The 14764-nt window shown below is 38.2% G+C and overlaps 2 protein-coding genes across 2 annotated transcripts in view; one reads left to right on the forward strand and one right to left on the reverse strand.

Moving 5' to 3' along the window:
• The window catches only part of Taf9 (TBP-associated factor 9), a 177151-nt gene that overhangs the window by 134558 nt on the left and 27829 nt on the right, over nucleotides 1-14764 (reverse strand). The window lies entirely within an intron of this gene.
• LOC138713960 (uncharacterized) lies at nucleotides 10248-12917 on the forward strand. The gene is made up of 7 exons (XM_069846540.1): nucleotides 10248-10531; nucleotides 10611-10766; nucleotides 10898-10975; nucleotides 11321-11476; nucleotides 11605-11682; nucleotides 12554-12622; nucleotides 12811-12917. The coding sequence occupies exons 1-7, from the start codon at nucleotides 10285-10287 to the stop codon at nucleotides 12915-12917; spliced, it is 891 nt and encodes a 296-aa protein (XP_069702641.1). The 5' UTR covers nucleotides 10248-10284.

Consider the following 14764-nt stretch of genomic DNA (forward strand, 5'->3'; position numbering starts at 1 on the left):
TTCCATAAAAAGTAAGAAAGTCTGTTTATATGTCAATATAAATTTTAATTTCTCAGCATCAAAATAAACCATGATTTTGATCATTGGGTGAAAGGGTTTCGGAACTACAACAGTTTAAAGTTGCTAATTTTATGAAAATACGATAAATTTAAATATTTTTAATATAAACACTATGAAGTTCTGATACCTCAAACTTTGCACAAAGCATTGTATCATAGTTCTCTACGTACAAAAAAAGTTTCATTGTATTTAGAAATTGTAAGGTCAATTTTATCTATATTTTGGTCGATTTGAGATGGAATAGCTCGTATGCTCATAAACATATTTCTTTGCTGCTCTCTGACATGTACCATTTGAGTAGCCTGTCTCCTGACTTAATGCAACGAAAGACAATTCTGAGATGCACTTGCTGAGAACTGTCAGAGGATCCATCACTTCAGCTTCACATTTGAGAAAAAAGGGATTGGCATATAAGGATAAAACAATTGATTTCGAAGTAGCATCTCACAGGAAAAACTGGATTCTCTTAATTTTCTGTGTATTTTAAATGATTTAATGAGAACAATGAACTTCGAAGGGTATCTGGAAGTGACGAATTTTCGAAAAATAAAGACATAAATAGATTAAGGACAATTAATTTTAGGTGAATTCTTGTTGTTACTATTATTGCTGTTGTACGGAGGAGGAAGAAGAGAAGGGTGAGGAGGAGGAGGAGGATGATGATGATGATAGTATGGCTTTATTCTGTCAGCTCATTACAATCTATACAAAACTAGAGAGGTATTGACAGTTCTCACACACACACACACACACATACACGGGAAGAGAGTGACATTGTGAAGTTATGCGATGTGACTAATAGAGCCGCCTGCTGTGTCGGAATTGAGCAGCAGACGCGAACTCGTAAATTTGTATCAGATGTATGACTACACAAATATTATAATTATAATAACAGTAATAATAATAATAATAATAATAATAATAATAATAATAATAAAAGTAATAAAACAGTGAGTGAATGTGATTATGGTACATAGTGTGCATGTGATATGTAAGCTTAGTATAAACTGTAATCAAGATTTCAGGCTATAAATTGAAGTTATAAAGGGAAGAGATTTTAGCTGCACGGACTACCTCACATCAGCTAATATCATCTCGTGGAGAAGTGTCGTACTTACATAAATCTGAGTGTCATAATGTGACAAACAGTACAGAAAATAGTGAGGCATGTAGTGTATCATATCAGTAATAATGACGTGGAATCAATTAGGCCTATTTCATTTTATGACTGAAATAAGGCAAAAGGTGATAATGATTCTATTTCTGACGATCCTATAAGGTGTATAAGAAATTAATAGCTTCACAATCATATCGCTAAATGAAGTTACGTTACTCAAAATATGGACATTAATTTTAAAAATTCACGTATATGCAATATTATTGACTTTCCGAGCTATATGCATAGGCCTACTTAAGTAAAAGTTTGTTATACAGAACCTTGAAGAAAGATTAAAAACAACAAATATATTCTCAGTTATCTACATTGACATCTTGCAGCCAATGATTTTTTTATATTTAAAACCTAAATTCTTCACGATAGTGTGCAGAAAAGAAACATTGTTGTGCAAGAGTCCGCATCTTGTAGCATCTTTTTAACGTAGTAGGTATCATAAATACACATGCCACAGGAATAACTATGAAAACAGTAGCCACGACAAACATCAATATCAGCTGTGATACAGAAACGAAAATTCAACTCTTCCAAACTAAAAAGCTGGTTGCCATGTGCTTGCTGTGAAACAACTGGCAACACCGACCTGTCACAATAGACTCTGATTGGTAGTTTGAGCGGTTGCCTTGAAGCCGCTGAACTGTCAATCAATACCTTTCTACTTTTGTATAAATAAAATAAGATAAGCTTAGTTGTCATATATGAAAAGAAGGGGCCTAATAAAAAAAACTATGCTCCAGGCCTCTGAAACTGAAAATTTATCCTTTGAAGAGGTAGAAAAATTCAAATATCTTGAAGCAACAGTAACAAGTATAAATGACACTCGAGAGGAAATTAAACGCAGAATAAATATGGGAAATGCTGCTATTATTCGGTTCAAAAGCTTTTGTCATCTTGTTGAAACAGAGCTTCCGGGCTAAGATGCCGTGGTCTACTGGTGCTGACGTTACCAGACGTTTCGTCTACTTCTACGGCAGACATCTTCAGTGGTTAGGTATCCTCGGTCGAAGTCTTCTGCTCGGGATACCTGTAGCAACTGATGACCTGACTGGTTGCTCGTCCTTATTTATAGCGCCGAGACTTGGTGTTCCGTTGTCGCGGCGGTCCGCGCCCGTCAGATCGTGACCTTGGACTGGCCGTGGCGTTGATTGGTCGCGGCGGCTCGCACCTGCTCGGTCCCGGTGGCCTTGGGCTGGTCGTGGCGCACAGTTGTTGCGGCGGTCCGCGCTCGCTAGAGTGCGGTGGCCTTGGGCTGGTTGTTGTGTTCCAATATCGTGGCGGACAGCCCTCGCAGGATTTCGGTTTCCATCCGTCGTACCGTCGCTGTGCACAGGTTTTGTACGAGTCCGTTTCAGGACAGGATGCCAGCAGTTGTTAAGTTTCAGACCCTCTTCTTTACGGTTGAAATTGTTTGGATGTTTATGGATTTCAATCGCTTCCCTGAATAGGCGGGGGAAGTAATTGGACGTGTTACTGAGGATGTCTGTTTCTCGGAACTGTATGTCGTGCCTCCCATCCTGAAACGCATGTTCCGCCACTGCAGATTTATCCAGCTGTCCCAATCTGCAGTTCCGTTCATGTTCCACTAGTCTAGTTTTGACGCTACGTTGTGTAGTGCCTATGTATACGGCACCGCAGGAGCACGGAATCCTGTATACACCTGCGGCAACCAACTTGTCTCTCTTGTCCTTTACCGATCTCAGCATGTTACGGACTTGTTGGGTCGGCAGGAAAACCGTGTCTACATCGTGCCGTTTTAATATCTTGCCGATCCGGCACGATGTAGACACGGTTTTCCTGCCAACCCAACAAGTCCGTAACATGCTGAGATCGGTAAAGGACAAGAGAGACAAGTTGGTTGCCGCAGGTGTATACAGGATTCCGTGCTCCTGCGGTGCCGTATACATAGGCACTACACAACGTAGCGTCAAAACTAGACTAGTGGAACACGAACGGAACTGCAGATTGGGACAGCTGGATAAATCTGCAGTGGCGGAACATGCGTTTCAGCATGGGAGGCACGACATACAGTTCCGAGAAACAGACATCCTCAGTAACACGTCCAATTACTTCCCCCGCCTATTCAGGGAAGCGATTGAAATCCATAAACATCCAAACAATTTCAACCGTAAAGAAGAGGGTCTGAAACTTAACAACTGCTGGCATCCTGTCCTGAAACGGACTCGTACAAAACCTGTGCACAGCGACGGTACGACGGATGGAAACCGAAATCCTGCGAGGGCTGTCCGCCACGATATTGGAACACAACAACCAGCCCAAGGCCACCGCACTCTAGCGAGCGCGGACCGCCGCAACAACTGTGCGCCACGACCAGCCCAAGGCCACCGGGACCGAGCAGGTGCGAGCCGCCGCGACCAATCAACGCCACGGCCAGTCCAAGGTCACGATCTGACGGGCGCAGACCGCCGCGACAACGGAACACCAAGTCTCGGCGCTATAAATAAGGACGAGCAACCAGTCAGGTCATCAGTTGCTACAGGTATCCCGAGCAGAAGACTTCGACCGAGGATACCTAACCACTGAAGATGTCTGCCGTAGAAGTAGACGAAACGTCTGGTAACGTCAGCACCAGTAGACCACGGCATCTTAGCCCGGAAGCTCTGTTTCAACTAGACACCGGCCGTGAAAGCCTGCATGCGAAGACTTTTGTCATCTTGTTTGCTTTAAAAAAAAAAACTTAAAAGTTAGAATTTATAGAACAGTTATATTACCAGTTGGACTCTCACTTTGAGAAAGGAACAGAGGTTAAGGATATTCAAGAATAAGGTGCTTAGGAAAATATTTGGGGCTAAGAGGAATGAGGTTACAGGAGAATGGAGCAAGTTACACAACAAAGAATCTAATATACCTAATTAGGAACATTAAATCCAGATGTTTGAGATGGGCAGGGTATGTAGCCCTGCATGTATGGGTGATTCCAGAAATGAATATAGAGTAACAGTCGGGAGACTTGAGGGGAAACGATCTTTGGGGAGGCCAATGGAGGATAATGTTAAAATGGATTTGAGGTAGGTGGGATATGATGCTTGGGACTATATTAAAGGCCTCCCACACCAACGCAAAATATTCGCAGTTCTGGCAGCAATGAATATTTCGCATGTACAGTGGTAATGAAAGTCTCGCATTTCCCCACACCAATGCAAAATATTCGCAGCAGTGGCAGAGACGAAAATTTCGTGTATGCATATCATATCATAGCTCCTATTATAGTCAATCAATTGAACTGTTATTTTTATGATTGACAGGTTAATGTCAGAGGAAAGAATAGAAAAAATTCGAAATCAAAATAGTTTTTGAAACGTGGAAAAAAAAAAAACTAACTTCGAAGTGATCTGCTCAAAATAGACATGTACAGTTTCAAAAGTTGGTTAGTGGCAAACTTTGTTATTTTTCACATTAGATGATTGGGGCAAAGGAGGTCAAAGCAAGTGAAATGTTGAAAAAGAATGGAAATTGCTTTTAAAAGTTACTGCTACACCAAATATTTACTGGTTTCGAATTATGGTGAGTTAAATGAGCATTTTTGCTTGGCAAAGAACTCAAGACCTTCTGTCTATTAAAAGGGAAGAAAGGCGGATTGTTACAGTAATCTTTGCACTGATTCCAAATCCACTTAAAAATATTTCCATCGCTTAAATTTTTTTAGTTAATTGTGAGTTTAGAAATGTGAGTGACTCTCGAGTTTCGCAGCAATTCCTGTCCATGGCAAATATCACTACTATGTTTCATATTTACTACATAAATTAAATTTTAAAATAATCAGTAGAACACAAAGAACAATTGAGACAACATGTTAATTGTTCTTCAAAGTATTATATGGGTATATTTAAATGATTTCCATAAGATAGTTGAAGTACTTGTAAATATAAATTGTCCACAACCACAAAATTGAAATAATATCGCTTTATAATTTCACAGATGGTGGGAAGTCAGATGCTCTTGTTTGAAAACTAACTCCTACTAAATTAATACCAAACCTAGGCACTTTACATGCTCACTCTATGAAACTTAAATTTAGAAAGTAATTTTCAAGCGAGTCATAGAATACTGATGTCCTTGGTGTTACCTAATATGTCTATGGTAATATTTATATATTCACAATTTGCTTCTGAACTCTACTGTAGAGTGTGCTGTTATGAGATCATATTCCTCCCATACATACAGGGGGAAGAGGAAGAATTGCTTTACAGTGTGTTATTGCGATGTACCAAAGTACATATGATATTTCTGTGCAGGAATTCAGCGTTACCATGTGATGAAGTGGTGATGGAGTGGAGAAAAATTCTCTCCGGCACCAGGATTCGAACCCGGGTTTTCAGCTCTACATGCTGACGCTCTATCCACTAAGCCACACCGGATTCCAATTCCGATGCTGGATTGAATCATCTCAGTTTAAGTTCCAGTTAAACTGAGAGGATTCAATCCTGGATCGGAATTGGAATCTGGTGTGGTTCGAATTCCAGTGTCGGAGAGAATATTTCACTGCTCTACCCATCCTTCATTTACTGTGTGTAATTGTACTTCAAGTGTTACATATATAAAGGTAGATTAGGTAAACTGTATTTCCTTTGACTTAATATTTTGACAATAATAATACTGAAATGTCAATTATTTTTAGTAAATCTACGACTTGTTCCTTTGTTTATATAAAATAACCTCAACTTGATACAGGCATTTTTTAAATTATAAAAAAATCTAAACATAATCAAATGTCCCCTGAGTTATTGTCCTTTGTTTGCCATAAAATAGGAACCAAAATGACTGGGTAATACCAACAATATTAACATTTTAATGAAATGCTCTGATTGGTATAAGAAGTGTGTGCAATAAACCAGTTCACTTAAACTGAAGTGTTTCAAGTAATCTGGCGAATTTATAATTTTCCATTTCTGATCCTCTCTATTGCTGTGAACTCAGAGAATGACCCATGTAATAATAATTTGTGCTTGCAGTTGCAAACGTTGTCAAAGAAGTGGTAGCTCTGTAGGAGAAAACACACAGAAAAAAGAAAGAAGTGTGGGTGAGAAAGTAGAATAGAACAGAGAAAAATAGAAAAATGTGCAATGGAAACAAGAAGTTAAAGGTATTTGAAAAGATAAATTAGGCCTACCTATAAAATAAATATCCTTATAATCTGTCATAACATGAATTACCATCCCAGCACATATAAATTTGAAAATAGTGAAATGAAAAAGAAAGAAGATCCTTTATTAATATCTTTTATTCTACTCAGGCTCGGTTTCTTCAACCTCTGTTAAATTATAACAGTATATTATTCCATTTTAACTGTAAACTTAACAGTTGAAGCATTTCTTCAACTACTGCTAGTACTAACAGGCTGTCAAAGCCTATGTTAATTTAACTGCCCAATTTCATGCAGTTAAATCATTTAACTCTCTGTTAGCATAGAAATATCCAGTATGGCTGATGCGTTAGATACTGAACTAATATATATGCATTATTTAGAAAATGATATCCATGAATACATAAACAAAGGGGATGATTTCTGCGATTTGACAGACCAGAAGCTCATACAAAGGTATATGCTATTTTCTGCCAAGCCTCACTTTTCGCTTTCAACTTAGATCCGTTTGTTTGTTTATTCTCATTAATTGGTTAATACTGCGAAATAATTTCCAGCAGGAGGTTTCTTTCGAACGAAGAGAAATTAGTCCCAAGAGTTCTTTTTGTTCCAGTATTTTCCATTTCATAACAGCAATACCAATACACCACTCCACGCTATTGTGATACAGACGAGGAAAGAAGCAGAAATCAAACCTGAGAGAATAGAAAGACTTCTATGTTAAAATGTGAAATGTTTTTTTTTTTTTTATCCAATGCCACCAGGTTGTCTTTTCGACATTTCTGGTCTTTTCTCCTGGCCATGGCTTAATTGTAACCCACTTCTGAGGTTGGGGCACCTGGAAGACGGAGTTACATTACCCCGATGATGTGATAGGATGATTATGATAATGTGGTGCCAGGAGAGGTCTTAAATCTAAACTTAACCTAAATACCAGACCATGGACGAACACAGGAATAATCCCCTTTAAGGAAAAATTCCTGAGCTCTAACTGGGAATCGAACCCGGGACCTCATGAACTATAGCCAGAAGCTCTGACCACCAGACCATGAAGGCTAGTAGTGTCAGTATTGTAATTTTACGTTCATCCATAGCTTTTCGGATGTCTTCTGTTACTTCCAACAGTGCAGTCGCTGTACTGTGTCGAGTCCTAAAATCTGACTGATAAGTGTCCAAGAGTTCATATCTGTTTAGGTAGTCAGTGAGTTGTCTGTGTACTATCCTCTCTAACGCCTTCGATAAGGTAGGTAGAATACTAATAGGTCGATAGTCGTTGGGGGGTAGTCGGCGTTTTAACTTTGGGTATAGGGCACACAAAGGCTTTTTCCAAGTTTTAGGAAAAATAGATTTCGTCAGCGAAGAGTTGAAAATGTGTGTCAGTGTTGGTAAGATTACGTCAATAAGTTTGTTTATCATTGCGATACTACTGTCGTCAGAACCTGTCACTTTGGATTTGTTGCGTTTAAGAGCTTTCTTCACGTCAATAGGTGTAACGTATGAAAAGTAAAATCTGTCTCGGAGTGGGTCAACTACCTGAGGTTCTGCCATTGTCTGTAGCCGTATGTTATGGTCAGTACTGTTAGTTGGCGGAGTAGTGAAGTGTTCATTGAGGCGTTCTAACGAGATGCTGATTTGTTGTGTCTGTCCTTTTGTATTTCCAAATCCCAATGAGTTAATATTTTTCCACATGTCCCTAGTGTTTACATTTGACTCAATTAGTCCGTGCATATATTTCAGTTTGGTATTTCGTATTTCTTGATTCGTCATATTTCTTAGTCACTTGTAATTTCGTAAGTTGTCATCAGTTTTATCCAGTCTATAATATTTTCTGTAAGCGGCATCCCTGTCAGTCATCAGGTCTTTTATCTTAGTTGTCATCCATGGTGCTGGGCACCTTTCAGCACGTTTAGTTTTCTTTGGAGCATGTTTGTCATACAGTGACACAATAAGTCTGTTAAGGGGAGGCAGAGGTGAATATTTCAAAATCCATAAAATTTATCCGATTTGTTTGAAATTGATCATGGATACTAAGTATGTTATTAGTAATGGACATACCAAGTTTCATATAAAATGCTCCATGCACCATATTGTAAGAAATTTTCAATATTTCTTTTTATTTATATGTTCAGAGAAGGTATATAAATAATGATAAGTATTAGTTTATTATGGCAATAATATAGTAATACAGTTATCTTGGTTTTAATTTCATACTTTAAAGGGCACAAAATCAAAAACTAACATCGGAAAATGAAAATATAGTGTATAAAGATAATAAAAATGGAAAAAAACCGAATTTTCTTCAGTTTTGTTCAAAATTTCATCTCTGCCTCCCCTTAAAAATGTCCACTTTGTCATCCACTGAGCATGCAGTCCAGATCGTATGCCAGGGCAGTTGCACAGCATCCTCATAGAAACAAGTCTCGTCAATGCGTTTCAAGTCGCAGAATGTTATTGTATTTGGCTTATTTTAGGGCATTGTAGTGAATATGTTAGGTAAATGATGTCATGATCTGATATGCCTGGTGCAGATAATTGTCCAAATGACAGTACCCTGTCCGTGTTCTTAGTAATAATCAGGTCTAGTAACATCTCGGATGTTGCAGTGTGATGTGTAGGAAGAAGTATTAAAATGGTCATTGTGGCAGACTGAAGTCACCCCTGCCATCTATGACCATCCTATTAAACTGTTTGTACTCTGGTTTTCTATTCCATGTAGAAGTTAGTTAATAAAGTAACTATAGTGAGTGAAACGACACGTCTTCTTTCTCTGCGATTTCCCCACATAATTCTGGTGCCAAAACCCGGGAAATCTTCGTATTTACTACTTGCATCTGACACTAGAAGCAAATTTGTGTACACTTCAAGACTCCGAGAGAAGATGCACAGCACGCTGAAACAAGTGAGAAGTCACCCTTGCTGTAACAAGGCTACTACATGGATAAATATATAATAGGATGCAAAACTGCAGTCAGCATGATCTAGATGCGGTATTCTGAAATAAGGTGATCAGCGCCCGACATCGTAGGTGGTAAATCATAGAACTACGTGAGAACCAGCGTTCTCCACTTTCCGATACGAAGTAGTCAGAACGTTGGCCAATGACCAGCCAACAGCGTTATGAAGGCAAGATGGATGCCAGAAAGATGCAAAAGATTCGAGGAAGATGCTCAGCGCCTGGATGCAAGACTGTTAATACTGTGGGAGGGAAGCATTTTTTCTGTTTTCCTCAGGAACCTATGAGGTAAGCTTTAGTATTATTATTGTGTCCTGTGTAGCCTAAACCTTACACTTGAAAACAATGTACTTTTTGGTGAAGTAGGTTAGACGAGCTGTGCATTACTTTCTGCTAATTTATTTAGGATTATAGTAGGAGTATAAATTTAGATGGTTCCGAAATTCAGTCAAACTGTAATGAAATGTGAAATATTGACGAAAAAGAGCAAGAAGGCTGAAAATGAAACCTCGTAAACCTGAATTGTAGCATCAGGCCACATGGCTGCAAACTAAAACCACGTGGTTTTCAGTATAAACATCTCACAGTTATGGAAAATAAAATTATGCCTTCTTTGATGTAATTAGCCATTCTGGAGAAATTCTCAATCATGTGTAATAATAATAATAATAATAATAATAATAATAATAATAATAATAAGCTTAGGCCTAATATTTAATTTAGTTTGTAACCAATATCTGTTGCTGCTACCAGTTTTCCTATGGTCACTCACCACCTAGTGATGTGCATTAGACATCTCTTAAAATAACATAAATGCAGCAGATAAGTTATTATTTTTTTCCCCAATTTTTGCATGATTTCTATTCAATATTTCTTCTACTTTATCTCATTAGTAATTGTAATCCATTGCTTTAGGTGTTGGAAGTGGCTCCGATTTTGTAGGCTAGAGGACCGTATCGAGTTGCCGCAGATGCCACACACAGGTTGAGAATCTGCATGGACCACTTCATTGAGTCTGACTATTATAGCTCTTCACAAGAAGTGATACTTAAGCAAACTGCAGTGCCCACTGTTCATGCTAATGGATTAGTGGTGCCATCAAACCCTAAAATCCGGAGCCCACCATCTAGCCCAGTTATGCCTCGAGCGACCTTATCACCGGTGTCTACCCCAACTTTCAGGCATCACAAGACTTTGCGGACGTATGCTAGGAGGGCGAAGATTTATTCTGCAGCTGCTGAAGGTAATTAGTACACTAGCAATGTTTTTATGTCATTCATGTTTAAAATTTCCGATTTCATTACTCTTTTCTTTATTTTCAGGTACGCGTAGTCTCATAGGTTTACAAGCTGCAACTGAGCAGGCTGCAGGCTTGGCAGCTATGCCTCAAACAATTCCTGCTCCTATGAGTACTCCAGCTTCAAAGATTACTGCTTTGACGGCATATGCCGGGATGAATAAAGATGCATGCCAACAAGGTAATTATTCCACTTAGTCAAGTTTATGGATTTCAAGGAATGCCTTAGTTCCTCATCAGCTGTTCTTACATTACATGTTTCAAAATACATAATTAATTATGTTTCGTTTTTTTTTTTTGTGATTATTACAGGGAACAGTATGATTGGTGAACAGCTGAGGGGCTATCAGCAACCATCGCTCCTATTCAATGTGGTTCCCACAGCTGAAGGTAAGCGATACTGTCTTGTGAGCCTGGTAACATGCTAGTAATCATTTAAGTTAATTGCCCCCTGCCATATGTCTGCAGTTTTCATACTTCATTCTTTTACAGTAGCGAATAATAACAAATTCTCTTAACTACAGGGCAGGGTGTTTATTTTGTTATATATTGCAACTGATATCCTAACAAGTTTCCCTGGCACGATGTACACCATTATTCCCTATTACTGACTTCCCAACACCTCTGCTGATGATCCCTTTCTGTTTCTATCAGATGGCCCAACGATGTATTCATGTCATTCATGTCATTCATGTTTAAAATTTCCGATTTCATTACTCTTTTCTTTATTTTCAGGTACGCGTAGTCTCATAGGTTTACAAGCTGCAACTGAGCAGGCTGCAGGCTTGGCAGCTATGCCTCAAACAATTCCTGCTCCTATGAGTACTCCAGCTTCAAAGATTACTGCTTCGACGGCATATGCTGGGATGAATAAAGATGCATGCCAACAAGGTAATTATTCCACTTAGTCAAGTTTATGGATTTCAAGGAATGCCTTAGTTCCTCATCAGCTGTTCTTACATTACATGTTTCAAAATACATAATTAATTATGTTTCGTTTTTTTTTGTGATTATTACAGGGAACAGTATGATTGGTGAACAGCTGAGGGGCTATCAGCAACCATCGCTCCTATTCAATGTGGTTCCCACAGCTGAAGGTAAGCGATACTGTCTTGTGAGCCTGATAACATGCTAGTAATCATTTAAGTTAATTGCCCCCTGCCATATGTCTGCAGTTTTCATACTTCATTCTTTTACAGTAGCGAATAATAACAAATCCTCTTAACTACAGGGCAGGGTGTTTATCTTGTTATATATCGATCGTCCAGTCCAAAAGTGCGACAACTCAAAAATTGCCATTTTTTAGTTATTTATACTATTGAAAGCCCCTTTCGGAGCTCTTTCCGATTCAATATTGAGATAAGTCATATTTACAACCAAAAAGAATAAAAATGAAATAAACTGCTGGACTTTATTAATCCATTATTACTACATTTCGAAATCTATTAATAATGAGCTGGAAGATCGTGATATACTCGTCCTGAATACTGACTCATTTCTAATTGTCGTGGTTATGAACCAGAAATCTGTCCCTTTTTAGGGGATTTATTTGAAACTTTCAACTGAAGATATCTCAAAACTTGTTTTTTTGAGTTGTCGCACTTTTGAACCAGACGATCGATATTGCAACTGATATCCTGACAAGTCTCCCTGGCACGAAGTACACCATCATTCCCTCTTACTGACTTCTCTTTAATATCCCAACACCTCTGCTGATTATCCCTTTCTGTTAGTGTCAGTTGTCCTCTATGGCCCAGCCTATTAGCAAAAAAATATTTTATATTACATTACAACGAACAATTCAGATTAATACAATCAAATTTGTTGCAGGATTAAACTTTTGGATTGTTACTATTACTTAACATTTATATGAGTTATAATTTGCACAGTTAAGAGCAGTTTGAAATGAATGGAGCACAAAGTCTGTTCAATTCTTGCTTCAATTTAATTTATCATTTATTTCCTTAGATACTGACATGAATACATCCATGATGGAACAGTTTCCTTCGGCTTCAGCTACACCTCCTTCCAAACTTGGTAAATATTGATCACATTTTGATTTATTGTCAATTTTGTAGTATGTTATATAGCCTATCCATAGCTTGCATGCCTTTTGTTAGGCCTACATTAACTTAACAAGGCTAAAGGTGTTGTCACGTTTCATTTTTTATTTAAAATAGTTCCCAGCAATTAGATTAATCTGAAGTTAATTTCGTAATCTTTAGGTCCTGGTGTTGCAAAACGAAAACTTTTCTCCAGTCCTCACTTCTCATCTTCACCCAGGAGCAACAAACTAAAAATGGCAGCTCTGAAAGCAAAGGTGACTGGATAAAAAATTGCAACAAGTCAAAGAAGACAGAATTTCGGATCAAGTTGGAAGGAGAAGGGAGCCAATGGCCACATCATCTCAACTGCCAACAATTGTTCAAAAGATATACGAGGCACAGGTGCAGATGAGAAAAATTCATAAACATGAATATAGATGGAGTGACATCATGAAAGATTTTTCTTTGTCATTATTTTATCACAGTCCTAAAGGGTATAATTTTATGAAAAAACTTTTCCTATTGCCCAGTATCAAGACACTTCAAAGTTATCAGAACAAAATAGACATTGACCCAGGTCTGATGCAGCCTGTTTTGACAACTCTTAAGTCACTTGCTGCAGGGCCTCTGTCTGACAGATCAGAGAATGTATGTTCACTGATCATTGATGAAATTGCCATACGTCAGCAGTTGCATTATGACTCTAAATCTGATATGATTAAGGGTTTTGCTGACGATGGAATAGCAAGATATCCCATGAAAATAGGTAACCATTGTTTGATGGCAATGGTTAAAGGGATTAAGAAGGGGTGGAAACAGGTAATAGGTTATTGGATATCTGATGGTCCTATATCTACTACATCTCTCTTGAACATTGTCAATTTGTGTGTTTGTGAACTTCACAAAATTGGGTTCCATATTAAGGTTTTAATACGTGATCAAGGTACAAATAATCAAAGTTTGGCATCTAAATTGGGGGTTTCAGCAGTAAGACCGTATTTTGAAGTCAATGGGAATAAAATTCATTTCATGTATGATCCACCACACCTTTTGAAGTCCACTAGGAACAACTTATTGCGATACGATTTGCATTACATGGAAAAACCTGTATCTTGGTCACATATTAGAACTATCTATGATATGCATGATGATGTGTTAAAACTTAAGTTAGTTCCTAAACTGACAAAGGACCATGTTTTCCCTAAAATGTTTTCTCGTATGAAGGTTAAGCTGGCAACACAGGTGTTTTCCTATTCTGTACATACTACAATTCATGCATATGTTGGAATAGGAAAGCTACCTATCAGTGCTCTGCCGACTTCATTGAGATGATGGACAAGCTGTTTGACACTTTCAACAGCACGAAACTGGAAACAGATAAATTTAAATATGGATTTGCCATAACTCCTGACTCCATTCACGTAGAATTTTTGAAAAAAACTTTGAATGACATTCAGTCCTTGGAATTCGTGGGTTGCAAGCGTCAGCCAGCTTGTCTTGAAGGTTGGAGAATTAGTATTCAGAGCTTGCTGAATTTGTTCGATGAGCTTAGTTCTGAGTACAACATTCCTAAATTAAGGACTCGATTTCTGAGTCAGGATGCATTGGAGAATACATTTGCTACCATAAGACAACAGCACGGGTGCAATGTAAATCCATCTGTCCAACAACTTGAAAGTGGTCTTCGACACATACTCATTACATCTCTTTCCAAGTTATCACACAGAAGTAACTGCGAAAACGATGTTGAGTATGTGTTGACGAAATTGAATAGTATTTCTGTTAGTGACAAGGCTGTTCAGGAGTCATCATCTGTTACAGATGTAAACTGTATCAGTCATTGTACTCCTGATACTATAGTACTATAGTCGAAATGGATGTGGAGTGTGATACTGGAAGTATCGAGGACGATAATGCTGTGTACTACATTGCAGGGTACATTTGCTCAAGGTTCCTCAAAAAACATAAATGCAGTCACTGTAAAAATACTCTCACTCTGGGAGAAAGCCAGAGAGAACTGAGTGAAAGCCATCAAATATTTACTTACTTCAAGGCATTTGATGACGATTTTGGAAGTCTTTCATTGCCCAGAAACGAAGTTTTCACTCAGTTCCGAGAATGGGAGAATTCATTC

This window comes from Periplaneta americana, chromosome 14 (assembly GCF_040183065.1).
Source record: "Periplaneta americana isolate PAMFEO1 chromosome 14, P.americana_PAMFEO1_priV1, whole genome shotgun sequence".
NCBI lineage: Eukaryota > Metazoa > Arthropoda > Insecta > Blattodea > Blattidae > Periplaneta > Periplaneta americana.